A 27,421-nucleotide genomic window follows, 5' to 3' on the forward strand; every position below is an offset into this window, starting at 1 on the left:
GGGTCATACTGAGGTGTGGCTCCTATAGAGGACGTGCAGTGACGTCATTGTTTGTGTTTATTGTCTGGACCGATCGAAAGACATCTTTTCAAAGTTCACCAAACATTAATAAGGGACTGCAAGGTGCCGTTACATTGCTAAATGTTCGGTGTTGGTGTGTCAAGATCCGTACAATATACCTCCCATGTCTTAAAAGAGTTGGTGCAATATTTGGTGCTACAGAAAATTGTGGATGTTATGAAGAAAGACGATTTTCTTGACTTTGCATACCCTGGTCTTTGCAGTTGTTTAATTCATAAACAGTCCTACTATACTGGAGATGAACTGAAAGCATACAAAGGCTTGGAGGCTTACGATCAGCTATCCTAAGGATGGGCAACATACCTGGCAATTTGGAAAGTACCAAACAACGACTTGTTTTCATTATTATTAAAATCTTCCGAGCAGGCACAATGTTTCTGTTGACTGAGTCCAGTCGCTCGCTCGCCATTCTGTTGCTTCATCAAATCTGTAGTGGTTGTGTGCGTGTGTGTGTGTGTGTGTGTCGCGTGTGTGTCACGCTTGTGTGTGTGTGTGTGTGTGTGTGTCGCGTGTGCTGGCACGTCGCCTTAGCCAATCATAATCGCTCACCTTGTTTTTAACCCGCCTCCTCACTACAGCTGAGTAAGAAGCCGGGGATGCTTTCGGATAAAAGTTTATTCAATCAATACATGTAATGCACCGTATTTAACGTTCAGTAATGATAACGGCGTTGTAACGGCGTAATAAGTAATTAGTTAGATTACCCCGTTACTGAAAAACAAACGCCGTTACTTTAAACGCCGTTATTTTAAATGTCGTTATTCCAAACACGGGGGCTCTTCTGCTTGAAGTAAAAGTTTGGGTAGCAAACTGAAGCATCTCTTATCTGTGTTTATTGATTGTGTTTGTTCATTTAGGTGTTATCAAACAGGGAATTGCACTGAAAATAAGAAAAGTACAGGCCTAAGGAGTAAGGTGTTGACTTTATATTAAGTACTTTCAGTTTTTTGCTCATTTGCACATTTAGGATTACGGATTGGTTGTGTGGAATGGAACATTTGCTGTGTTAAAACAACTCAGCTCCACAAATCACAATAAATCATCATTTATTTACTTGTTTCTGTCCACCACAGCCAGTTGTATTCCTTCTATCGCCCCCTTTCTACAGCGATCACTCTAAAACAGTGGCAGGTTGCAGTACATTGCCAACTGAGGCTTCTAAACACCTGGTTTTTGGGGAAATATTTCCACAGCTTGTGAGCTCGTAGCTCAGCACTTTGCACCGATCGTGCTAAGTCTGAGTGAATGTTGAGCTCTGGTGGCGTAACTTCGACCATGTCTCATATCTCTTGCCAGAAGCATCTTTTCACGCAGTTTGCAAAGATGTCCCACCTATCCTCACGCAATCTCGGCCCTCTTTCTCCAGCTATGCCCTCTATAGGTGCTGACAGCTTGGATTCAAAGCGATGCTCCCGCAGATTGTCAAATTACACGTAACATCACAACAGGAGCAGCAAGGTGGTGTTGGGAATTAAAGCCAGATTGCAGATGATTGGCTTTTCAACCAAAGTGTGTGTTTTGAGTTGCGTGAAAGCTGAATTGCTCTGAGAGAACAACATCGGAGTGCTGTCTGAGGGTCACAACTCTTGTGTGTGAACGGAGGAATCCAGCATGTGTGTGTGCTGCCTCGAGGCTTGATTTTCTTTGAAGTTATCGGCCAACAAATATTCCAGCTCACGGCTTGGCCCTCGGCTTTTTTTCTTTGGTGATGATACACATGCTCAGCAGACATAAAGTGCCTGGACCACCCGGGCTTTAGGTGTCCTGACCTTGGAGGCTAGCTGTGAAGAATAACAACACAAGGGGAGAAAGAATGCTACCAACGCTGCACACGGGGTCAAGCCATTGCCCCCTTTAGGAGCTCTCTACGCGCTAAGACAAATATTTATTCTTTTCAAGACTAAAAAGAGACAATGGCCACGGTTACATTTAATTCAGAAGTAATTATTCCGAATTGCAGTATTCGGAATTAAAGTGTTAAACTAGTTTGTGTTTACATGTAAATGGTAATTCCGAATTGAGGAAAACGGGTTTATTCGACTTTATTCAAATCCGCTTTAGGTCTGAGGGTTGGGAAGGGTTCTGATTGGACAGGGAGAGAACGTGACATATCACATCTATCGGGGAAAAAAACACAACAAACCTTTTCTTTTTGGTTACAACATAGAAGACCACATAATAAGAACTATAAGTAACACTGACATTTTGCTGTCATTATCTGTCATTATCGTGAATAAACAGTCATGAAGGCTGTCATTAAGTGTTGTTTCCTAAATGATTCCTTTGGAGCTATGTAGGCATTTTTTGGGTTAGGTGGAGGGATCTACTGGGGTTAGGGCTTAGGGTTAGGGCTTAGGGTTATGGTTTAGGGTTATGGTTTAGGGTTAGGGTTTAGGGTTATGGTTTAGGGTTAGGGTTTAGGGTTAGGGCTTATGGTTACCGGTAAAGGTAAAGAAGGGTTGGGGTAACAAACAACACCTACTGACAGCTTTTATGACACCTTATTCATGCTAATGACAGGTGTCATGTCATAGTAATGACAGTGTTAAGTGTTACCGAACTGTTTTCACTTTTATTTTGATTGTAGTTTTGAAGCAGCAGTTTGACAATAACATATTGTTTCACTTTAATCACCTGTGCAGGAGACGGGAGATAGACGACTTACTTTAGCCAATCAATGTCTGCATGTTTATGCTTCCATCCATCCACTCTTACCATTATATCCATGTCTTTCAAGGCTCTTATTAAATAATTTGTCTCGGCTCGAGTCTGGGCGGCCATCTTGGATTATGTCGTCACCAGCGCGTAATTGCTATAACATGAGCATGTGTAGAACAACCATTTACAAGATTGAGGAATTATTCCAGTCGGAGTTCAAATCAGAATGAACCAGCCACTTAATTCAGATTTAGGTTTCTTTCTTTCTTTCTTTGTCTAATTGATGACAAAATCAACATCAAAACAATAAAAACAAAACATGGAACACATATGTTCACATCACTATACAATGCAAAACAAACTTTCAGTTTGAGAAGGGGCAGGATAAAGTAAAAATCTTATTCAGAATGGCCATTTTAATTCACAATTAAATCAGAACTAAGTAACTTTTTCACCATAATAAATCCTTCTCATATTCCCTGTAAGCGTAAGTGTTTATGGGGTGATTGGGGGGTCTTTCATCTCTCCCTGCTGTCTCTGGCCAGAAAACCGCACTTGCAACTTTCCTGCCTCCAACCTGGTGGAAAGACGTATTTCTTTACGGCAGCCCAATACAAACTAATGCTAGTCTTCCTCATACTGTTCATATGGTTACATGGACTACTGTATACTGTATGTGTGAAAGCACCCTTAGTGTAACTGTTGTATTGGGATTTTTTATTGATGGGTTGCAACAGTCTTGGGAGAGCAAAGTAGCTATGGGGTGGAGCAGGCGGCGGGGGGTTCAGAGTGTAAACTTACGACAGTAACATAACCAAAAAAACCTATAGTGAGAGCGCTAAGCACAAGTTACTTAGTTCTGCTTTAAGTTTTTACAAGGTCAGTTTAAAGAGGATTTATATTTTATTCTGAATTAAAGGGGAATTAAAGCTCTTGTGTAAACGTGGCCAATGTAATAAACAGTCATAGTTGTGGCCCTAACGGGTGTGAGCAGGAGTTTGACAAACACCACAGGGCTGAAAAACAAATCTACTGATCTGCAGCCTTCTCTGAGAATACTGTCGGATCTGAAAAGCAGCAACAGCGTCCCTCTGTTCCTGACAACCTAACCAAATTCTGATGGATTTACAATAGCCATCTTTGTTTTTCAGCTATTTGAAGTATCTGCTAAACTCATTGTTTGCATTGATTTCTGTTAAGACAGATGGTGGCGTGCATGCTTCAGGACAACCAAAGGAATGAAGGAGTCCTCCCCCGGCTATGTTTTTATTGTGCGTAGGTGCTAACGATACTTTTGAGTAGCGTGGGTTTCATTCTGGCCACGGTGTTAAAAAGATGAGATGTCTGAGAGAGAGACAAACTTGAGGTTTTTTTTTTTTTGCCAAAAGAGAAAGACAACGATGTCTTTATAGTATTTGGAATGAAAACAATGAATGATTGTAGTTTGGGTTCCTTTGTGCACATGATAACTGGTACAGACGCACCTCTGTAAGCCTCGCAGAGGTGAAAGTAATGGATTACAAGTACTCACGTTACTGTAATTGAGTTGCTTTTATGGGTACTTGTACTTTTTTGAGTATATTTCTAAATCAGTCATTTTACTTGTAGTTAAGTACAATTTAAAATAAGTAAAAAAAAATTGGTTTTATTTCTACCCAACTGTTGCTGAGTAAATTATTATTATTATTATTATTATTATTATTATTATTATTGTTTTTTTAAATGACTAACATACATTGTGAAACTACAAAAAATTAAATGACCAGACAACAATCAAATGCATCACATTATAGCCGACTAATCAGATTAAACGTAATGCACTGCACCAAAAACAGCGTTGAATGGAGATTATTTTACAGTTTTAGAGTTCATAAATGTAGCTATACTTGGAGCCTGAGATTTATTTTGCCTCCTGCATCCTCACTATTGTTATTCATGTTTTCTTCCATCTGCGTTAACTCCTCCTACAGTTTGTCCGATTTTGACAAATAAGCAATCCTCAAATTCAGAAAGTTCCCAAAATGCATGCTATTGCTTTTGTGTTTAGTGACTTTTAAACAGATTTTTTCTTTTCTATTCATTTCTATTGAAAAAAAATTCAGCTTTTTCAACTTTCAAGCTCTTCATTCTCAGCCATTCTTCAACTGATTTTAACCATTCAACCTTTAACAAGCTACTACCTTCATCCATTTTAACCTTTTTCAACCTCATGGCTAATGCTGAGCTAATGCTAGGTTAGTGCTAAAGCTAATGCTAGGCTAGGCTAATGCTAAAGCTAGGTTATGTGAATGCTGAGCTAATGCTAATGCTAATGCTAGGTTAATGCTAGGCTAATGCTAGCTAATGCTAATGCTAGATAATGCTAATGCTAGCTAATGCTAATGCTAGCTAATGCTAATGCTAGCTAATGCTAAGCTATTGCAGTGCGAGGCAGGCAAGCACCTACATCCTCACTTGCATTTTCTTCAGGAAATGAAAATATTCTAGTTCTAAATTGAATTTATTGGTTTTATTTTATGTAAGAAATAATAGTAAATTTTGACAAAACTTTGATTCTATACAGATGCCTTTGTGGAAAATAAATGAAGTTCCAATTTTTGTCTTTTCCTTTTTATATTCATACAAGAGATTATTATAATATTATTGTTATTAAAAGGGGTAGTTTGTCTTCTTCCTACTCCTTTTCGAACACGTACAGGCTTCAAGTGCAGGATTTTGTTACCTCTTTGCTTTGTTTTATTTTATTTTATTTTTTATTATTGTTATTTTCTCATTGTGGTAAATACACTGCTGACATACTTGTGCTTGAGTACAATTTCAATCAAGTAACAGTACTTCTACTTGAGTATGAAGTATCAGTACTCTTGCACGTTCCTGCAGCCCCCGAGGGCTGAGGGGGTGATCATTATTTGCTGTGATTGACACTTTGGGATGGTGTGCATTTCAATTGATGAGAATTTCAGAGCCGAGGGGCTTGTGATCCTTCACTGATCGGTGCTACGTCATCCTGAAGCCATCCCGGGGGGGGGGGACATTCACAGATCAGTTACAAATACTCTGTCGCTTTTATCACCAAAGGCAAACTGACTTAACCTGCCATCCAGGACTTTGAAGAGCCTGACCTAAACGGCAACAACACAGTTGTGGGTAAATTGATTTCACTATCTCTGCAAGGAATAGTATAGAGAGTGTTGGATTTGATTCATATAAAAGGGAATTATGATCTTTAATGTATTTTTGATGATTTTTTCATGTTGTTTCAATAACCTTTTTTAAGTATATGAATATGATTCCTATATTGATCTGCTTCTACTCAAAATAACTCTATTTTTCAGTATTATAACCAGAGATAGAAAGCCTGAGTTCTATCTATCTATCTATCTATCTATCTATCTATCTATCTATCTATCTATCTATCTATCTATCTATCTATCTATCTATCTATCTATCTATCTAATAATAATTATTCATTTTATTTGAAAGCACCTTTCAGGCCACCCAAGGACACTTTACAATAAAAACAGAAAAATAAAATCATTTCAATACATTATAAAAAGAATAATACAAAAAAGAAAAGAAAACAAAAAGAACAATGTATGAGAAATTATGGAATGACAATTACAGAGAATGTGCATCTATCTATCTATCTATCTATCTATCTATCTATCTATCTATCTATCTATCTATCTATCGATGTTATTTTGCCAATCCACAGAATAATGCCATTGGAAAATCATTTCTACTTTTGCAGTTTTGAAGCTGGTTTAAATATTCCCAGAAGGTGCGTAACGCACATGCCGTCACAACCATTAGGAGTGTCGACCACCTGTGCTTTGAAAGTGTCCGCGAAATTGTTGAGCATGCGGGAAGTTACGGTAGCACTTATTCCCGTGTCAGAAGGTGTTTTGGGTGCGTGATCCATTGACCCCGGGGGGTCACATACCACACGATGCTGCTATGCTGACCATGTAGACGTTGGATAAAGGAAAAAAGAGGGGCAATGGAAGGTGGACAGCGGCTGGGAGGAGGAGGAGGAAGAGGAGGATATAGAATGAGACTATGGAGAAGTGGTCAGCTGGGAAAGTGATTGGCAGTGGGTGTGTGTACGAAGGCCTAAAATATGTTGAGGAGATGCGCGTGTCATCCTTTCTCATCCCACTGGCCTTTCAGTTGCTCTCCTGGCAGCGTGTCGTCAACAGTTGATCAGTTGATCTCAGGGTCTGGCAGTAGGAGCAGCAGGAGACGAGGACAATGGGAAGGAATCTGATTGATATTGTGGCTCAATAAAAGACTTCATTGGAAACTGGTCTAACCGACATCCTCCTGCAGGCACAGCTGGTCACTGAGCTTTGATTTCAATCTCTCCTCAGACGCCCCAGGTCTCCTCAACCCACGCTGCTGTCTTCAAAGTAGATCCTTGTTCAAGAGGTAAACTCACAATTTACTTGGTTTTATACATAAGGCTGATATTACGCTGCCATTATTATGACATGACACCTGTCATTAGCATGAATGTGTCATCAAGGCTGTCATTAAGTGTTGTTCGTTACCCAAACACAGGGGCGCCCAACCCTGGTCCTCAAGAGCCACTATCCAGCATGTTTTAGATGTTTCCCTCTTCCAACACACCTGATTGAAACGACCAGGATTGTTATCAGGCTTCTGCAGAGCTTGATGATGAGTTAATCATTTGAATCAGGTGTGTTGGAAAAGGGAAACATCCAAAACATGCTGGATTGACCCCATTTAATTGACCCCAACCCTGTGGGACCGTAAATACACTTTTGGGAACACTCGGAAATGTGAACTTCTGCTTGTTTCTTCAGATATGAAGATTTTGGGCCAAGTGGTTCTGTTGCTTCTCCTGGGTGGGATCTGGTGTCAGAACAACCGTAATGCTAAAACAGGTGGTAAATCTTCCAAGAAGTCAGGAGGAGGTAACCAGGGAGGCATCGGAGGCCAGTCTCCATCTACGGCTAGTGGTTCTGCTGGAAACAGCCGAGCCACTGGAGCTGCTGGGAGTTCTGGAGGTGCTGGGGGTTCTGGAGGCGCTGCTGCATCCGGACAGGAAGCTACCACACAACAGACAACAGACGACATGAGGCTGCATTTCCTCAAGAACAGCCAGGTTACATGTAACGACGGCACAGCAGCTGGGTGAGACCTTCAATGGCTGATGCTGGTTGTCGTTTGGTGCAGGTGGAGTGTGAGATTCTTGCCGGGGGAACAAAAGAAAAAACAGAATTAAATATATAGACCGTCTGGAGATTCACACCAACCACAAAGTGTGTAACATATACAACTAGAATATTTTCATTTCCTGAAGAAATTGCAAGTGAGGATGTAGGTGCTGGCCCTCGTCATTCAACAATGCATTAGCATTAGCCTAGCATCAACATTAACCTAACATAAACATTAGCATTAGCCTAGCATTAACTAAAATTAACATTAGCATTTGCTAGCATTAGCATTAGCCTAGCATCAACATTAACCTAACATGAACATTAGCATTAGCCTAGCATTAACTAAAATTAACATTAGCATTTGCTAGCATTAGCATTAGCCTAGCATTAGCCATCAGACAGCTGCATATTTTTAAAGTTGAAGAATGGCTGAAGAGCTGAATTTCAAAATTCAAGCCGTTAAATCTAAAAATGTTGAAATTCCCAATCGAAATGAACAGGGACATTTTTGAAAGAAAAAACAATATTTAGAAAATGTATTCAAGTTCAAAATCACAAAAGTACAAGCACCCCGGTGCAGATTTTTTGACATGTTTTGATATCGTAATTGTCAAAATTGGTCATTATTAGTGAGGATGCATCCTGCAGTGTCAACCCTTAACGTCCACCGTCATGTCTACACTCATTCACGCATTTAAGGGATTAAATGCTTCTCAAATACAGCAGCATATCATAAGTAACATATACCCTTTAAAAGCTTAGAATGTTCAGTTTTTAACCATATAAACTATTATAAGACACAACCATCATAGCAAATACAGTAAAATATTCCGTCAAACTTGGAAAAAAAATGGCGACATAAACAAGCTAGCACTGCTCAACTTTAAGGCGATGCTATGTCTTACTGAATCCATTAATTCCATCAAAAATGGTTTCAAAATCGTTTTTATACCTGTCGTTTTCAATTACAATTCAATTGCGATTACAGTTACCAGCATTTTTTTCAATTAGAAAAAGTTTCCATCCTCAGAAAGTCAATTACAATTACGTTCTCAATTACTAACGTTCAATTGCAGTGAATCGCAATCACTGAGCCTGAAATGAATAACCTAATAAAAGTTAGCCTTTCTCTTGTGTTAGCTTTCTGTTAGCATCTCTTATGATAACGGGTCCTAAATCAGCTGTAAAATACACTAAAAACAAATATTTGTCATTTAATTTATTTCCTATCTATTGGTTATCTTGTTAGGCTTCCTAATCAATGAAAATATAGGTTTTAATATTGTTTTAAATGGTAAAATGTGGGAAAGCTTGATATGAAACGTATTTTAATAATTGTTAACGACACATGTGTGGAACTGTACATAGAACTGTACCATGGGTCCCCAGTTTTTATAGAATTTTCATGGCAATTACAATTACAAAGTCAGTTATCTGAATACAATTGTGAGAGCAACCAATTTTTTAAAACTACAATTATAATAACGCCATAATTGTAATTAATTATCAATTACATGAACTATTACAATTATAATTGACCCCAACCCTGGCTTCATTATTCTCCCCATTCACTCACTTCTGTTTATTTGTGGTTTGACAGGTTTTACCTAAAAGAGTTCAGAGGAAGCCGCCGATGGCTCTTATTTTTGGAAGGTGAGTTTTTTTTAAAGTCAACCAGATAATTTGGTCCCCAAAGGTCAGAATGTTTTGGCGTGACGCCCCCCGACCCCGTCATTGGTATTTTGATGGGGACGTCATCTCTTGTTTGTCCTTCTTTGGCTGCAGCCTGTCTTCAAATCATTTCTTTTGCACTTAAGCTGGACTTTAAAGGTACATTTATGCACACTATGCCAATTTGTGTTAAATTAAAATGATAAAATTATCATAATTACCAACTGAGGTGAAAGTAACAGATTACAAGTACTCACGTTACTGTAATTGAGTTTCTTTTATTGGTACTTCTTCTTTTTTGAGTATATTTCTAAATCAGTAATTTTACTTGTTCCTAAGTATGTTTTGGAAGGAATAAAGTCATTTGTTATATTTATACACCCAACCATTACTGAGTAAATTATCATTGTTATTATTTTTTTGTTATAAAATGATCGACGAACATTGTGAAACTACAAAAAAATGAAATAACCAGACAACAATTAAATGCATCACATCATAGCCGACCTTTCAGATTAAACATAATGTACAGCGCCAAAACAGCATTGAATGCTTGTCATTTCATAAATGTAAATATACTTAGAACCTGAGAATTTTTTTTTTAATTTTGAATTAAACTCATTGGTGTTATTTTTTATTTTATTTTTTTTTTAAAGAATTTGGACATTTTGATTTTTTGTTTCATTTTATTAGTTTGTTTCAATCTAACAAAAAAAACAAAAAACTTCAAACATAAATCACAATTTTAAAAATATAAAACAAGACTGAAACAGGTACAAGCAAAAATGCTTATACGCCCAACATAGTAATTCAAAGTAATTTCTTTTATATACAACATTTACCAAAAAAACACAAAAAAACTGCGTCACATAACTCTAAAATACATTGTGACATTTTCTTTTTTAAACTTAATAAAACTTTTTATTTTTACACAGATGCTTTTGTGAAAAATAATTTAAGTTCAAATTGTGGTAGATTTGGTCTCTTCCTTTTTTAAGTATATACATGTGATGTTTACTGTATGTAAGGGAAGCGTACCAAGATTTATTACCAAAAATAAACGTGTTGGGTGAAAGTAATTAGTAACTTTTACTTTGACTACAATTTAATTGAGCTACTTTTTACTTTTACTTTAGTATTTTATGTATGACTTACTTGTTGTTGAGTAAAATTTCAATCAAGTAACAGTACTTCTACTTGAGTAGCATATATTAGTACTGTAACACCTCTGATTACCAATGCATGTTGCATAGGAGTCGTATTCATGTTGGCCGACTGCACTACAGGTGCTTATTTGCCGCTCCATTCCTCACAGGCCGCTATGATGTGCTAACTAGGATGTTTCTAGTCTCTCGCCCTCTGATGTGTTTTCTAATATTAGTCTCTCACATTTTTAGGTGGCTGGTGCTGCTACAGCAAAGAGACCTGCGATTCCAGGTACCGAAATATCCCCCGACTAATGAGCTCATCGGGGTGGCCTCAAACTAAAAAAGGTAGGTCAGCTATAGCCATAGCCATGTGGGAGAACGTGCATCATACGTGTTTCTGTTATGTGAGAGAACATGTAACTTACTGAAGTCTGATGGGAGTTTGGATGTTTGGCAGGAACTGGAATATTGTCTTCTCAGGCGGAGGAAAACCCACACTGGCATAACACAAACATAGCGTAAGTAAACCTTTGTGTGTACAGTGTGTATCAGTACAAATACATATCACGAGATTAGACCACAACTACGAGGCATCAACCTGGAAAAACACCAAACACAAACTAAATCTGATTATTTCATTCTGGGAGAATGGGATTAACATTTTGTAAACCTGTGCAATAATCCAGCACATATTTGTAAATTACAGACATTATATACTTGAAATTGTACATTTGAAGTTGCAGAATCTTTCATTTAAACAGGCAATTTGAAATTCCAGCAAGTTATTTTAGTCTTCTTTTTGAATAATATGTTAAGGTTTCATTTATTCAGGAAATGTACTATAATCTCCTGACATGTTGCAACTGCCAACTGCCAGTTTTCCGCAGAGGCGTCTGCTGATCACTTTGTGTTCTTATGAGTTCTTTCTGGGCATAGCAACTTGACATTTCTGACAGGCTGACATATATGCGATTTGTTTTTTTATTATACGTGTTTTATATTAAGTTATGTTATTTTAATTTCAATAATGTAACATCTATTGCCCAATTGACAAAATCCAGGATCCAGGACGTTGCATGTTTATTGATGAGGTAAAGATGTCTGTAAAATATATGTGTTTTACCATTTTGTCTAAATGTGTTAGTGATTATAACTGAATTAAAGAAAAATTGCATTAAAAAGAAAAAAAAACATTAAAAAATTCGGTAGTGGCGGGATGAGGGGATTTTAGGAGTTCTGTGACCTATTGGGAACACAAAGTGTTCATATGTATAAAATATAATAGATAAATAAACCTTGATTAATTGATAATGGTAGATACACAAGCAAATAAAATGAGCTCATTTTGTCACAAGAGATAATTCAAGTGACCTCATGTGGTCTTCACTGTAAACATGCTGCTAATAATTTGTAATTAAGATTGATGATTGAATGTTTTTTTTATTGCTGTTTTGAAAATTCCTATTGGCCCTCCGGAATAAGGTCACTTTCTGCATAAATTCCCAATGCTCAGCAGAACATATTTGATTGTTTCCTGCAGATTCATCCCCTACTGTTCCAGTGACGTGTGGAGCGGCACCGGACCTGCTCCAACCCCCCCTCCAAGGACACGACCAGGCCGGGAAAAAGACCAAGATAAAACATCTAATACCAGTAAGCTGAATTAATTACACTTTTGATTCATTTCAAGTAGCTAATCTCCTTTAAGTATCATGTCCCCATGTCGTTGAGAGGGTAATGAATCAAGACTAAAATTCCTATTGAATGTAGCAATTACACTTGGTCCATTCTTGTGTGTTTTTAGCCGTGTACACCTTCATGGGGTCCCTGATCATTCGTGAGGTCATTAAAGATCTCATCCCCAAAGGAATCAAGCAGGCAAAGGTTGTCATGCTGTCTGGTACCAGGTGAGTTTGTTTTATAGCATCTCATAACGTCTTACTTTCAAATGTGATCAGTTGCAAACCCTATCCATGAGCTGCTAAACGTCGACCATTTCCTTTTTGCTGATGTTCTCAAACTGCTGCAGTGCTGGTGGTTTGGGAGTTCTGCTGAATATCGACAGAGTGGCCGCTCAACTGGACCAGCTTGGAGCAGAGACTCAGGTTCGAGGCCTGGTGGACTCTGCTTGGTTTATGGAGAGCAAACAGCAAAGATCCCCAAACTGTCCCGAGACTGTATCCTGCTCACCTGAAGATGCCATTAAAATAGGGCTCAGGTAAGTGTTGTGGCGGTTTGGATGAATGGCACGGAGTCAACCTTTAGGGTTGCTGGTCAGATGCAGACACGGGGTTTATTTGTCAAAGGGTTGTGGAGAACAGACTGGTCTGGATCAGGAGGTAAACAAGCTTCAGTGAATCTGCTGCTGTTCAGTGCTCTCAGGCCCTTTTTATACTATAATGTTTTGCTTCTGTTTCTGATTTTGGTTCTAAAAAGTTCCACATTCACACAGCAACGTTTAAAAACTATCTTTGTTTACATGAGACCGCTGGAAGCCTTAAAATAAAACCAAAAACGATGTAGTAAACATGCCAGGCCAGTAGATGGCGGTGTGGTTTTGCAAGGAACCAAAATAAGCGCATGCAGAGAGACACTTCTGCCGAACACAAGTAAGAGTAGAGATTCACTCTTTGGAATTTAACTGAACTTCTTTAACTAGTGTCGATTTACGTCACCATCACTTGAATCAGAGGAGACGTAATTCATGCCTGCACCAGATTCTGACCACAATCACAGTGCTGCACTCCTACTTAGATCTATTTACCCAAACTGAGGGTAGGATTCATTTCTATTTTTTTAATCCTGAGTTATTAAAGAAACTCTGCGATGGATTGGCGCCCTGTCCATGGTGTACCCCCGCCCAGTGCCCAATGAGAGCCGGAAATTGGCACCGGCAGACCCCCGCGACCCTGATAAACGGGAATTAGCGGGTTCGAAGATGGATGGATGGATGGATTAAAGAAACTCACCTACATGGGCACTGTAGCCCTGCATGCACCTGACACAGGAAGTGTCTGTTCCCTGTTTACACAGAGACAGAGAAAGAAGCGTTTTTTATAAACTTCCACTCAGGAGCCCGTTTTTTGAAAGTTCCATTTTCAAGCACCAAAACGTCGTTGCTGTGTAAATGGGCCACCAAAACAACAAATGTTTCCGTTTTCAATGGAAAATGTTCTCATGTAAACAGGGCCTCAGTGTTATGTATGTTGCTGATAGTAGTAGTCATAACAGAGCAGAGACCTTGGTGTGTGCTAACACTGTATGATGGTATCTGGCCTGTTTAGGACAGTCTGACCAGAACCGACCAGAAGAGAGTTCTCTAATTACATTTCATTTAATTTGGTCTTATTTTGTTTTATTCCATCCCTTTAGTTTAGCCTCATTCAGAGGGCTAAAGTTGAAACATTGTTTCCTCCCTCACTTGTTATTTAACATTTTGTAAAAAGTCATCTCCAAATGGGAGAGTTGGATTTTTGCCCCAATATTATGACGTAAGGGGAAACTCCTCCTCCTGACAATCCTGGCTCCTCCTACCATATAAGAGTGTGAGCTCCTCCCTCTCAAACTACCACACAGGTAAAACAAACACTGCGGTTTAACGTAGAATATACTGTACCTCATACTTTATTGTCATATATGTAAAGCTACATACACAAAATGTGTTCTCTGTACTTAACTCCTCCCAGAGGAGCAGTGGACAGTCACGGTGTAGCACCCAGGGAGGGGTTAGGGTTAATATAAGGGACTGATCAACATCCCACAGTGATGAACCAGGGAGATTAGAACCAGTGAATCTACTGTTACAAGCCTGCTCCCTTAACCACTAGTCCCTTTATCCACAGATAATATATTTGCGTTATATACTGTATATAGATAATCTAGTATATAAATAATCTGAAGCGCAGTGTGAGCACAACACAATAAGTTCCATTTTTAGTAACCGTTATATTGTCTAGTATCGCCTTTGACATGATCTGACGTGTTTGTGACCCAATGCAATTCAGCTGTAGGACAAAAAACAAAAAAAGCTGCTGATGTGATAAACACACTTCCTGAAGCAGCGTTTGTTGGACTCACAATCACAATAGTCTCTTAAATAGCCATGTGTAGTTTTTTTGGCTGAAAACAATAAACAAGAGTGTGTGGATGGTAAAAGAAAATTGAAATGGTGATCACCCTCTACAAGAGTGAGGCATGAAGTTTGCTTCTACAGACACGCCCACTCATGCATATGCATGGGACCCAAAAACAGCCTGTTTTTAGAAGCGTCATTAAATTGACTTTTCAGAGGGCTAAAACTCTGGAAAACAGGCGAGTTTGGGAAAATAAAACTCAAATACTATGTTTTTGGGGTTCTTAGAACAAATTGAGATGGGTGAAAAATAGCATAATACTGGATCTTTAAAATCTCTTCCAAGTGGCTGTGGCAGAGTTACATTTAAATACCATAAATGTTGCGCATCTGATTTGTGGTTTTCTGTTTCATTCACTCCTTTGTGCCGTTCCCTCAGGTTGTGGAATGGTGTTGTGCCGGACAGATGTCGGCAGCTGTATAAGAAAGGAGAGGAATGGCAGTGCTTCTTTGGCCACAAACTGTACTCTACACTAACCTGTGAGTTCTGACTTGGTAGCATTTTATATCTGCAGTATGATATGGGACGATTGACCACAGCCCAGCTGAACATCACTGCCCTACTATATCTCAGCGTTGTTGTCCCTGCAGCGCCGCTGTTTGTTGTGCAGTGGCTGTATGATGAGGAGCAGCTGAGAGTAGAAAACATCTACATGGGAGGTCAGAGTTTGTCTGAGGAGCAGTGGCAGTATGTGCAGAACCTGGGAACGCAGGTTAAAACCTCCCTGGGAGATGTCACGTAGGTTCCAGAGAGCTCACACATTATCCTGCTATACTCACCTAAATGCGTCTCTAAACGTATTCCTCACCTGAGACTGTTCTGTCGGTGTATTTCAGGGCCGTATTTGCTCCATCCTGCCTCTCCCACACAGCAATTACTAAAAGGTGAGATATTTGTCTTCAGCATTGTTTAGTCATGAGATCATTTTGGTCTTTTTCACCCTTTCACATTGTCTCGTATCATCTGTGCACCACTCAAAAGCACTCATTCAAGAATGAAATGAAAATGAAGAATAAAAACCATCTGTACTAGAGTACTTTTTAAGCTTTAAGTGTAACTAAACTACCAGGTTTTTGCTGACCTGCCACTAGGCTGGAAATTCAAAAAAATGCCTTGATTATGGGCGGGGCTCCTGGAGCAGTTAAGACACGCCCAGTCTATACTAAATAAAATCTCCAAAGAACAATCTATGCTATTCTAAGTAGATACTCTAGTCACAATTCTCTCAATCCAACCTACTCACCACTGATTGTAGAGTCCACAGGTGTTTGTTTTTATAGAATGGGCAGGGCTAACAGTGCTTGTTTGTGACGCAAGATGGTCCGAAAATGTCACAGAGGCTGTGTTGTAAATGTCATACTAACGTACTACTCATACAAAGTCTGACGTCAATATTAGTATGGAATTCGTTCACATTAGATAGTATGGAAAGATGGAGTATGCAAGAAATACCCAGATGTATATAGATCCATATAGGGATATTTTTTAAGTATGCACGGTGGGCACACTAGTCATACTCAACCGCCTCATGATGCATTGCGAGTAAAATGTAAAATAATCCTGGGACCGGCTTCAAGCTAAAAATCAAACATCCCCTTTTCAAAATAAAAGCATCTCTTCTTGTCTTCCATTAGTTCCTTTTAATGCTATTGTAAATAGGGCTCTTGTTTTGAAGTTAACCAGAAGTTTTGTCAGTAGCACAATGGCCGGGACTCCGAAAATCTCCGAAATGTCGGAATGAAGTGTGTATACGTGAGTTTTATGGATCAAACGACCAATTGTTGATATTCTATTTGGTCACTTTCTCACTTTAAATGTTTTCAGAACTTTCAACAGAGATATTTAGCCTCAGTGTGATTCAGGTTTTTGTTGTAGGTTCCAAATGCATCTTGGGAATCTTGGAAGTTTACGTCAGTGGGAACACTCATCATCCTAATCATACTTATAGTACAGTATATAGTAGACAGTATATACTCATTGAGTTTGTAGTGCATACTACGGAGTGTGACATTTCGAACACAGCCAGAATCTCATTCTCAGCCTGTAGCAAAATTAAATTGTAATAGTAGAGTAAAGTAGCTTTATTGATATTTACTGTCATTACAGCTCAGATAAAGTGCAAGACAAAAAAGACAAAAGACACTTGAAAAACCGTGCAATGAAGGAGATAAAATAAACAATACAATAATAGAGACTATACATGAATGGAAATAGAAAAAGAAAATAGAAATAGTAAAAAAGACTACATAAATGATCAACAATAGAGGTATATACATATAAACAAACAGTGCAAGGAAATACTTTGACTAAAATGTCGAGAGTTGAACCAGGATCAATCAACATCACTACTTAATACCTAAGTACGTCTGTTTTCAGCCGAGTGTTTAGTTATACTTGATCTGAGGGTCTAATAATCTTAGGACATCTAAACTTTGTTTGGGTTTTTTTTTTTTTTCATAAAAAAATCTAATTTTCTTCTGACTTTTTCTTCCAGTAATTGGCTGAGTTTCCAAGTTAAAGGCACATCCCTACCCCGAGCATTGCAATGCTGGGACAGGAGCCTGGAGGCAACGCGCAACAACAGAACTCCTGCCAAAGGCTGTCCTTTCAACCTGGTGGACAACTGCCAATGGCCCCAATGCAACCCCACCTGCCCCACGCTGGTGGACCAGGCCACCCAGCGGGAGCTTACTCTACTCCAGATGCTGCTGGCAATGGGTCTTGACCTCCAGAGGCTGGGCCTGGACCCCCAGGGGGATGCAGATTCCCTGGCTGGCATGGTCAGCAATGGAGCCTAAAGAGTTGAAGTGAAGGGGAACTTAGAAGAGAGCACACAAAGGTGCTCAGTAGGTGATATAAAAAATGCATTTGAGTGGTAGCCGTAACCATGGAAATACCAGAGAAACCTGGTTACTGTGCTGCTGGTTCCGCTGCGCTCCACCTGTATGTCATGTTTGTGACTTTTTGAGCCTTCTTCTGGACACCAAAGGAAGCTGTGGATGAAAGCTTTGATGGTCAGCATGAACATCCACCTACAGCAACACCTCCACCCTGAACTCTGCAGAGAAACCTTCCACAGCACTGCATGGTCGTTGACTTTTAATGAGTAGAAATTATGGGGCGCCGATTGAAAAGTTGCGCATGCTAAAATAAACAGCAACTTTTTGCTACATTTAGCAACAAACCATGTTTACAAAAACGCATGTGAATGTGAGTTAAATATAAATGTTAAATCTAAATAATACTATACAAATGTTAAATCTAAATAATACAATATAAATATTAAATATGAATGTTAAATCTAGATCTAAATAATACAATATCAATGTTAAATCTAGATCTAAATATTATTAAACTATTGAAACTAAATATTTAGCTAATATGCAAATTCACAAGTTTTTATGTTGGTACTTCCGGTGAATTGGCATATTAGCTAAATATTTAGCTAATATGAAGTGTCTTTAGATTTAACATTTAATGTTTAGATTTAACATTTAGATTTAGATTTACCATTTAGATTTAGATTTACCATTTAGATTGAGATTTCATGTTTAACATTGACATTATTTTTTATGAGAAAAGAAATTTCACAAATAATCCTGTAAATCTGGTCAAAAGCAACAAAAAAATTCACACATGTTTTTTACATGTGGTTTGTTGCTAAATGTTGCAAAAAGTTGCTGTTTATTTTAGTATGCGTAACTTTAGAAATAGGCTACTTAATTGTACAGCACACGTATCAATTGTTTTAACATTTCAGGTTGAACAATTTTAATCAAATTGTAATTGAACTTTAGTAATTGAGAGCGTAAATGTAATTGAATTTCAGGGGGAAAATAATAATTTATTTGTAATTGGAAAAAAATGCTGGTTATTATAATCATAATTGAATTGTAATTAAACGTAGATAATTGAAAACGGAATTGCAATTGAAAAATGTAATTGACCCCAACTCTGATACACATGTTACATTATATTTACATATGATGCTGGTGTTTCTATGCATGCAAGCAAAAACAAACCAGACACTTATTTTTTGCAAAAACTACAAGCTATTTATTATTTAAATCTATATGTTTTATCTCTAAGACGTACCCAGTCATTTATGTACACATGTTGAATAAAGATATTAAATGGCCCTGACGGGGTGTTTGTTGTCTTTTGTTCGCTTTAACTTGTTTACAAAAACCAATGTGAATAAAGTAGCATTCGAAAACAAATGAATTTGAATGCTACAATCAACACAATGACTATCTATTGAACCACTTAATATATTACTAAAAATAAACTGGCCCTAAGCTGTGTCTTTTCATTGCTTTAGTGTTAAATACAAACAGTATATAATACATTATTGTTGCTCCAAAGCACATCATGTTAACTTTATTACCATGTTGATACACAAATTAACACACCAATGGCTGTTGGTGTATTGCTTTGATCGTCATTTTTCAAAGGAAATTTTGTCAGGATAGAAACCCCATTTCGACTTTTCTGCTGATTTTTGGAATCAAACCCATTTATACATCATTTGCTTTGATTTTGCAACAGTTTTTTCATTTATTGTAATGAGGCGACCATTTATTTTTAAAAAAGATTCTAACGTGTGTATGAGAGACAAGCATAGATGGGATTTTACCCAATAACTTTAAAATAATAATAATAATAATAATAATAATAATAATAATAATAATAATAATAATAATAATAACAAAATAATAATAATAAAATAATAATAATAATTACAATAATAATAATAATAATAATAATAATAATAATAACTACATTTTCATTTACAAATTTCAACATTATTGTGCCCTAGTTTGCACATCTACGTATACACAGAATACTACATATGCAAGAAACCGACAATATTCAAGCAATAAGTGACAGATATCTATCTCAACAGGATCTTCGCTTTAAATTTCCTAGATTTTGTGACCAATTTCTATTAAATTAAGGGCAATAATATGTAAGAATTTGAGTCAAATTGAAGGATTTTGTAAGAATTGTGAGTTTTTCCACCAGTTTAACATTAAAAATGACTGCAACCATCAGATATAAGCACCTGAAAACTGTGAGCCGCTGCAAATATTGTTGAGTTTCATTTACACAATGAATGGCTGCCGACTGCTCCTCAGGGATGGGTTAAGTGCAGAAGACAAATTCCAATAATGTACTAACATTACATGGCCAATTAAAGGCGAAAGCCCGATTTAATCTTTAATTCATGTTTTCTCTGTCATTTTTATTTCCTGCGGGCAAAATGGGATGCTCCAAAAGATTTGACCCCCGGGCCATGAGTTTGACATATGTGCTATAGTTTGTTTTTGTTTTTAGGTGAATGCACACTATAATCCTTCCCAGATGATAATAAACACTTTGAATTTGAATTTGAAAATCTTCATTCCATCAGTAATGGGGAAAAAAGCCCAACTGTCTTAGTAAAGTAGTCCAAATTAAAGATATAATTTATTTCATTACTTTCTATAACAGCATGGGGGTACATAGTGCATGAATTTAAGTTGTAATAACGTGTGCGTTTCAATCACACTTTGATACTTTAAACGCTACTTGACTCGTTCTCGCTGGAGTGAACCATCTCGATCTGAGAGTTTTCAACTCGTCTTTGATTTGTCCCAAAATGCACCGCGCGTTTTCGCCTACTTCCTCTTTCCGCCATATTGCACAACCGGTAAGATGTTCATCTAGAGTCTCACTTTCAATCCCAAAGATATCTCAGCCATCTGTGTGCAAAGTGTCAGTAATATAATTAATCTTTAATTTAAAAGTGTAGAGAAACGACCCAGGCTTGTTATTGTCATGTTTTGATGTATAACAAACTAGTAAATAATCTGGGATGTTACCCTACCCTTCTCTTCTACTCGGCCCTGCAAGTCAGCGCTGAATGTCTGTTTTAATTCAGTGTTAAATTTAGTAAATTAGGTCTGGACCTCAATAAAAGAGAATTCATATGTTTCGGTGGATTTATCTGTGTTGTTAAATATAGAAATATGTTGAATGTAAAGCTGCCTATTCGTTCTTGGTGTAGGTGGCTAATGCTAACTAGCATGTCTGAAGGACCATGCTGTGGTCAGGCTATTTTCTCCCCCACTCTTTGAGTTTATTTACCAAGTTTTGCATCGGTGAAGATGCTCCATTGATGCTTTGCGTTTCTGTGATGTTTGTATGTGTTTAACCATCTCACGTCCGTCGTAAAGCATCATGTTAGTGATTCTTGGTGTTAAACTGTTTTATCTCCGTTTTCAAGGCATCATGGTGCGCATGAACGTTCTCGCGGATGCGCTGAAAAGCATCAACAATGCTGAGAAACGTGGGAAACGCCAGGTCCTCATCAGGCCCTGCTCCAAGGTGATAGTGCGCTTCCTGACCGTCATGATGAAGCACGGTGAGTTGCTCTGTGATTATATTCAGTTTTTAAACGTTAATAAATATCCATGTGTAGTGCTTTGTGCTTGTAACTTAACATTTGGAAAACTAAGAGCATTTCTAGACAACCTAATCTGTTGAAATCTTGATCAAACAGTTCCCATTGTTGTTGTTAGCTTTATATGTTCTCCAAACCATTGAATGCACTTCTCTCTGTTCTGTGTCAATGGGATTTTTTTTAATCAATGTATTTGTGTTCCTGACACTTTCGCCATAAATGTGTTAAAAGTTAGATAAATATCTCATTGGAATCACAGAAAATGAAATTGTTCATTTTTAAAATGCACTTTTTCCACACACCCCCTGTTTAAGATTGTTCTTTCATTTACACTCAAACAATAACATTCAAGGTCTGAAACTGTAAATTTGGTGCCTTTAATTATCAATAATTCTGCAACAGTTTAACTTTGATTGCTTTAATCCGTCATCCAAGGAAGTGTCAGACATAATTTCATCCATAGTTTTCAGTGCTGCTAGGTTGTCACACTTGTGTTTATAGATATGTATAAAGAAATCCTGGTTCTAATGAACTATTTAATCCATCCGCTGAGGGGAGCAGTGAGAGTATATCACTTTAGGATTTTACTTGCATCGTTTCTCTACAAAACGTACACTTGTTGCCTACGCTTTAGTGATGTTTGGAGGAGTGGAGAATGCACCTTTGGGCCATTTTCGCTGGCTGGAATTTCAGTGATAGTTGCTAGGTTACTAATGCTGTGGACAAAGTATTCCTGAAAAAGATTATTATATTAGATTAGATTGTTCATCGCAGCAGTTTTCTATGGTCTAAGAAAAGTGTGTTGCATATATTGGAACCAATAACGTGCATCCATTAGCTGTTTCTGTTTAGCCTTGTGTCTTGTTTTTATGGACCTCACAAGATCAAAATGCTATGGTTCCCTGCTGTGGAGCATCGACACAAACCCACTAAAACCAACCTGATTTATTTCTTCAGAGATGATAAAACAAGCATGTTTTTGTCTCATTTGACACTGTTTTCATATAAACATGTGGTTTCAAAGGTCCTAACTGGATTGGCAGTGTTACATGTTAAATAATGAACAACTATAACTTCTGTGCCTGAATGTTCAATATTTATTAAAGTGTGATTTTATTTTTTTTTGTCCAAACTTGATGAGCCATTTTATTTATTTTTTTGTGTTGAGTGTGGTTTTATTAGTGTTTCATTCTTAACAGTGACGGGGTCTATTTTATTGTTTTTGGTTGTTTTTTGTTTTTTTTTTCAAATGCATTTTTTTCCTAATAGACAGAATCCTTGTTTTTATTTATTTATATATATATTTAAGTTATTAACATTCCAATTACAATCATAACATACTCATAGAGGCGTGTTTTTTTGCGTTTTAAAGGGTGTGCTTTCATTATTATGATACATCATTTAATCAGTGGTTGATTGGGTCTAAAAAAAAAGTTTTTATCATTAATTTGTGGGACAAATCCAGCAAATTGTGTTACGGACCCAGGCCTACAGCTGCGTTTCTCCTTGTGTTCAGCTTACATCGTAACCAACTGCTCATGTTTTTCTGGAGGGGTTGAAATAAGTTTGTAAAGACTCAAACATACTTGGGCAGACCCCGTGCACAACAGACCACCGTTTAGTAGTTAACAAAAATCCTACATGTCCCATGATCCTTAGTGCTTTTCTTGTACTCCATGGACGTGTTTTAAAGGTGTTGTTGCTCGTCTGCCAGTCTCTCCTCTAAGCTCGTGTTCATCTCTCCTGCTCTGTTTCACCACGAGGTGAAATACAGGTTGTTATATTTAATGTGGGTCGATACAATGCAGAGCAGTGTTTTGTGACACCAACTATGTGGAAAATCTGATCTTTGCATTAATTGGCCAGAAGGACTCTGCTTTGCGGGTGTATGTTTGAGCCTTAAGACTTCTGTCTTCAGCAGACACTGCATTTAATGGGTTGCTCTTCATCCTAAACTACAAAACTGTACGATTTGTACACAATGTACTTAATATTGCCTTTTTTAGCAATAAAATCTTAATCAAACCTTTCTTTTCACACGCTCTGTGTGGATGCATGGACTGAGCCGTGCTACGCTGTAATGACCTCAGTTAAAGGAAAAATCCATTTTTATGATTGCAATTTATTACAGCTTGTCCTGAATATTTACTTTGATCAAGATATAAAACGTAATTTATCGTGAAGCACTAACCCTGATTAATGTAGTGTCTTGTATGCTTGCTAATGATGCTTTATTCTCTCCAGGTTACATTGGTGAGTTTGAGATCATTGATGACCACAGAGCTGGAAAAATTGTCGTCAATCTCACAGGCAGGCTGAACAAGGTAAGGAATAATATTATTTAAAATGTTAATGTTTGCATGTGTTCATTTAAATCTGAGTTATTTACCTTCTAACCCGAGCTTTGCACTAAAGTCTAAAACTTTTTTCCCTCTAGTGTGGTGTGATTAGTCCACGTTTTGATCTCCAGCTGAAGGACCTGGAAAAGTGGCAGAACAATTTGCTGCCTTCAAGACAGTTTGGGTGAGTAGAAGTTTACTGTTAACTAGTCTGCTTAACAAGTTTATCTAGATTAAGACTTTATTTGGACCATATTTTCTGCTTTACAGGCCACTGTTTATTTCATTTGAATCTGAATGTGACCAATTTAGCGTTCTGTCCAGTGAAATGATCGTCCCTGCAGCTGGTTGACTAAAGTAACACAGCATTAAACATCTTTGTGAACATTTAAAAACAAACTTAGGATCTTGTAGGAAAAGTGAAAGCACTCACAGCTTTAACAATAAGACCACTGAGACGTGCTCCGTATGCAGGACGGTCAGGTGATGATGTATTTCGATGCTGACTCGTTCTGGAGCCGTGGTCTGTCACATGTGTAGAGAGTAGCTCAGTAAGTTGTTACCACATGGTTTATGTCAAAGGAAACTGCTTCATACCGTCTGTAGCATCACATGAAGCTGTTTGTCATGTTAACAGTTGGATGCAGAACAAAGGACTAGTAAATAAAGCTGAGTTAGCAATCTGTTGGATTGAAACGATAATGACACCAAGGTGGTTAGTGTAACTGCAGCCATCAGCCTAGTCACCGTGGGAACGCACATCAAATGTTTTTTACCGGAGATAATACTGTGGATAGAGGATGGAAACCTGACTGGACCCAACGGCGCGGGAGGGGTTCAGACAGATATTTAGAACTGATGTTCAGGTTCTGTCACACAGTGTTGTTTGCACTGCAGCGTTCTTCCTTTCCTGTTGCAGCAGCAGCCACGCAGTGATAGGCGGGGCAAGGAGAGTAGAGCAGAGGACAATTTTAAAGGAATATACCATTGAAACAGTCCTTTTACTGCACAATAACATGGATTACCTTTATCTTTGATACATGGGTTATGTAAATAGATCCGATGGGTCGCTTGTTTGTTTCCTTGTGCACTGAGATCTGATGTTGACATTAATAGTTTTTTAATAAAATCGGTGCTTACCACCAAAACAAATGTACATGTCATTTCTTTGAGAGAAAAATGGCACAACTGTGACACGGTTATTTATTTACCCGCCGTTCATTGACTGTTTAATGCAAGACCTGTGCACATGCCTCTGTGGAAACAAACGGTAGTTTAGTCCACTGTGCTTGTCTTCTTTCAGTCTCCAAGTCGTCCTTTTCTCATTCTTTTTTATTTTTGAGTTATTGAGCCGCCTCTCCAAGCTGTCGAATGCGCACTAGCGTCATTCGACATGACGTCTGCAGAACTGCACAGACCGTAACAGCAGAACAAAATGTGTCGCACAATCTTTTCAAGGCAATAGGTAGAAGTGTTTGTGAACTCATTCTCTTTGGTTTAGAACACTTCATCACCTATTAGCATAAAAAAACTTCAAATTAATGTTTTGTCAAATCCTGCCCTGTGCTCCTTAAAGATGAACTTAATACAGTCAGACGGGTTTGGGTCGTGTCTTTTCTCAGCCCGATTAAAGCTCTACTGTGACCTACGGGACGTAGAGGTTTTTACGTGTTTTTTGTTGTTGGAAATCGCAAAGTTTTTGGAAAGCGGTTAATACAGTGGTGCGTTCTATAACCTGGGAAATACGGTACATTAGTGAACGAAGAGTGGTTTCTGTGCAAAAATATTTTTTCCAGTGGTCTTTATCTTATCATTTGATCATATGATATATTTATATATGAGAAATGTCTTGAAGCATCAGTAAACGTTTGCGTTTGTTGAATAGGGCCATTAATTAAAACTTACATCTGTCATTTAACTGATTGTAAACAGTTGAGTTAATTTATAAAAAAAAAAAAAAACACCTGTATTTTAAATGTCTACGGCAGCGTAAAGCTACTGTGCCAAAGCTCTGGGTGATGTAGGAACAAACTCAGGCTGAAATGGGAAATCTATTTAGAGCCATTACTACAGGATTCCATTAAAATATGGAAGTTGTTTCTAAGCTGCACAAAGTGTTTTTATTATTATTGCTGCCGTAGGCCATTGTGATGAAATCAGAAGCAGTATTTGAAAATGTGCTTGGACGTTAAACAATGTGAGCAGTGAACCTTTAATGTGAAAAGCTTTTCTGTCAGTCAAGTCTCTTTAAATGGAGGTTGGTTCATGTTTACAACTCAATCTTAAATGGGCTAATGCAGGGGAACTCGTTTTAGTTCAGGGGCCAAATAAGTTGTTTGATCTTCATTGGGCCGCAGGAAAAACATTAATGTCCCTTAAGTTTATACTTTAAACTCCATAAAAATGATACATAAAGTATGTAGGGTAATAAGTGTGGGATCTGAGTCACCGCAGGATTTTCTTTTTTAAGTTTCATTGATTTTGTGACCAATTTTTTATTAAATTATGTGAAATAATTTAGTTCTTTAAACAATTTTAGATTTGAAATAACTGCAGTAATGTGGAAAAAAATAAAAAATTGCTATTTCCAAATTTTGTGGAGTTTCATTGAATTTGTGTATTTAAAAAAGCTGAGACGTCTACAAATGAATTATTTGGACCATCATTTTTGTTTTTTTCTCTTAACTTTCTCCTGTGGACTTAATTTGATAGTTGAAAAGGCTGGATTTGGCCCCTGTCCTTGAGTTTGACATAAGCTAATGAAATGATTTGTTTTGTTTTTGTCCTTCAGATACATTGTGCTGACCACCTCAGCTGGCATCATGGACCACGAAGAAGCCAGACGGAAACACACAGGAGGCAAAATCCTTGGATTCTTTTTCTAAAGTGTAAAGAACTGCAAATAAAAAATGACGAGGTGAAGCTGGTGGTCTGCTCTGGTTTTTTTAAATACAAAGATGTGTCTGTGAAAATGTTTGTAGTTCAGCAACAAGAGTAGGAGAGGGAGAACAAACCCTAGAGAACCGTGTGCTGCTACTTCCTGTTTTCTACACAATAAGGTTCATTATGCAGCAGCATGTGATTGTAGGATTTAAGACTGAAGACTAAAAGGCAGTTTAAGATGTTAAAATCTCAATCACTCAGTATTTAGTAAATAAAGTTCTGCTTAAAGTGTAAATGCTGATAAATGTTTATACTTTCAATTTAAATGAAATGTGATTCTGTGCATTACACAGCACTGACTATACGATATAATTCACAATCTGCATGTCACTGTACGACATATCCTGTTACTAAACAAAGATACATTACACATTTTACCTATAAAATGTTAAAATATAATTTTTTTTTTTTTTTTTAGAGGTTTACCGAGAAGGATTTTCAAAGTCTGATGCAGATACCGATTAAAACAATAAATAAAAATCAGCCGATGACCGATATTTGAGGCTGATGTGTTTTTTTTTTAAGGATTGATTATGAAAGACAATTTAAACACTCTTGATGTAAATGTGGGGTCCTGCCGTCAGTCAAGCGGTAGCTGCAGCTGCCACACGGGTGCCTGATCAAATATCCTTATCTTAAGAATATAATAGGATGGGGATATTTGATCAGGCACTATTATATCTTTATCCTGTTATTTCGCCTTTTTATTTGAAAGCCTAGTGGCTTCTACCTCTCCCATGCACATAGTTTTTTGTTGGATATTCATACATCTGAATTGATGTTTTTTTGTTAGTTTTTTCCTTTAATGGCTACTATAAAG

At 37.6% G+C, this 27,421-nt stretch overlaps 2 protein-coding genes across 2 annotated transcripts; both read left to right on the forward strand.

Annotated features, from left to right (window-relative positions):
* The first annotated feature begins 5,832 nt into the window (after window positions 1-5,832).
* On the forward strand, window positions 5,833-17,986 carry notum2 (notum pectinacetylesterase 2). Its single transcript, XM_028455085.1, has 13 exons — window positions 5,833-5,886; window positions 7,110-7,167; window positions 7,566-7,896; window positions 9,523-9,575; window positions 10,991-11,086; window positions 11,199-11,259; window positions 12,282-12,394; window positions 12,546-12,648; window positions 12,771-12,959; window positions 15,253-15,353; window positions 15,465-15,612; window positions 15,711-15,758; window positions 17,369-17,986. The coding sequence occupies exons 3-13, from the start codon at window positions 7,568-7,570 to the stop codon at window positions 17,670-17,672; spliced, it is 1,545 nt and encodes a 514-aa protein (XP_028310886.1). The 5' UTR covers window positions 5,833-5,886; window positions 7,110-7,167; window positions 7,566-7,567; the 3' UTR covers window positions 17,673-17,986.
* A 2,531-nt stretch (window positions 17,987-20,517) lies between these two features.
* rps15a (ribosomal protein S15a) lies at window positions 20,518-26,580 on the forward strand. Its single transcript, XM_028447357.1, has 5 exons — window positions 20,518-20,566; window positions 21,143-21,280; window positions 23,564-23,643; window positions 23,757-23,842; window positions 26,450-26,580. The coding sequence occupies exons 2-5, from the start codon at window positions 21,148-21,150 to the stop codon at window positions 26,541-26,543; spliced, it is 393 nt and encodes a 130-aa protein (XP_028303158.1). The 5' UTR covers window positions 20,518-20,566; window positions 21,143-21,147; the 3' UTR covers window positions 26,544-26,580.
* The last annotated feature ends 841 nt before the right edge of the window (window positions 26,581-27,421 follow it).

This window comes from Gouania willdenowi, chromosome 1, assembly GCF_900634775.1.
Source record: "Gouania willdenowi chromosome 1, fGouWil2.1, whole genome shotgun sequence".
NCBI classification, from domain to species: Eukaryota; Metazoa; Chordata; class Actinopteri; order Blenniiformes; family Gobiesocidae; genus Gouania; species Gouania willdenowi.

What these genes read in the sequence shown, in the direction of transcription:
- notum2 (XM_028455085.1), top strand. Translation starts at nt 7,568, where the DNA reads ATGAAGATTTTGGGCCAAGTGGTTCTGTTGCTTCTCCTGGGTGGGATC. An exon ending in TGGCATAACACAAACATAGC is followed by an intron (nt 11,260 to 12,281) that starts GTAAGTAAACCT and finishes TGTTTCCTGCAG; the next exon opens with ATTCATCCCCTACTGTTCCA. An exon ending in GTCATGCTGTCTGGTACCAG is followed by an intron (nt 12,649 to 12,770) that starts GTGAGTTTGTTT and finishes AAACTGCTGCAG; the next exon opens with TGCTGGTGGTTTGGGAGTTC.
- rps15a (XM_028447357.1), top strand. Translation starts at nt 21,148, where the DNA reads ATGGTGCGCATGAACGTTCTCGCGGATGCGCTGAAAAGCATCAACAAT. An exon ending in GACCGTCATGATGAAGCACG is followed by an intron (nt 21,281 to 23,563) that starts GTGAGTTGCTCT and finishes TATTCTCTCCAG; the next exon opens with GTTACATTGGTGAGTTTGAG. An exon ending in CTGCCTTCAAGACAGTTTGG is followed by an intron (nt 23,843 to 26,449) that starts GTGAGTAGAAGT and finishes TTTGTCCTTCAG; the next exon opens with ATACATTGTGCTGACCACCT.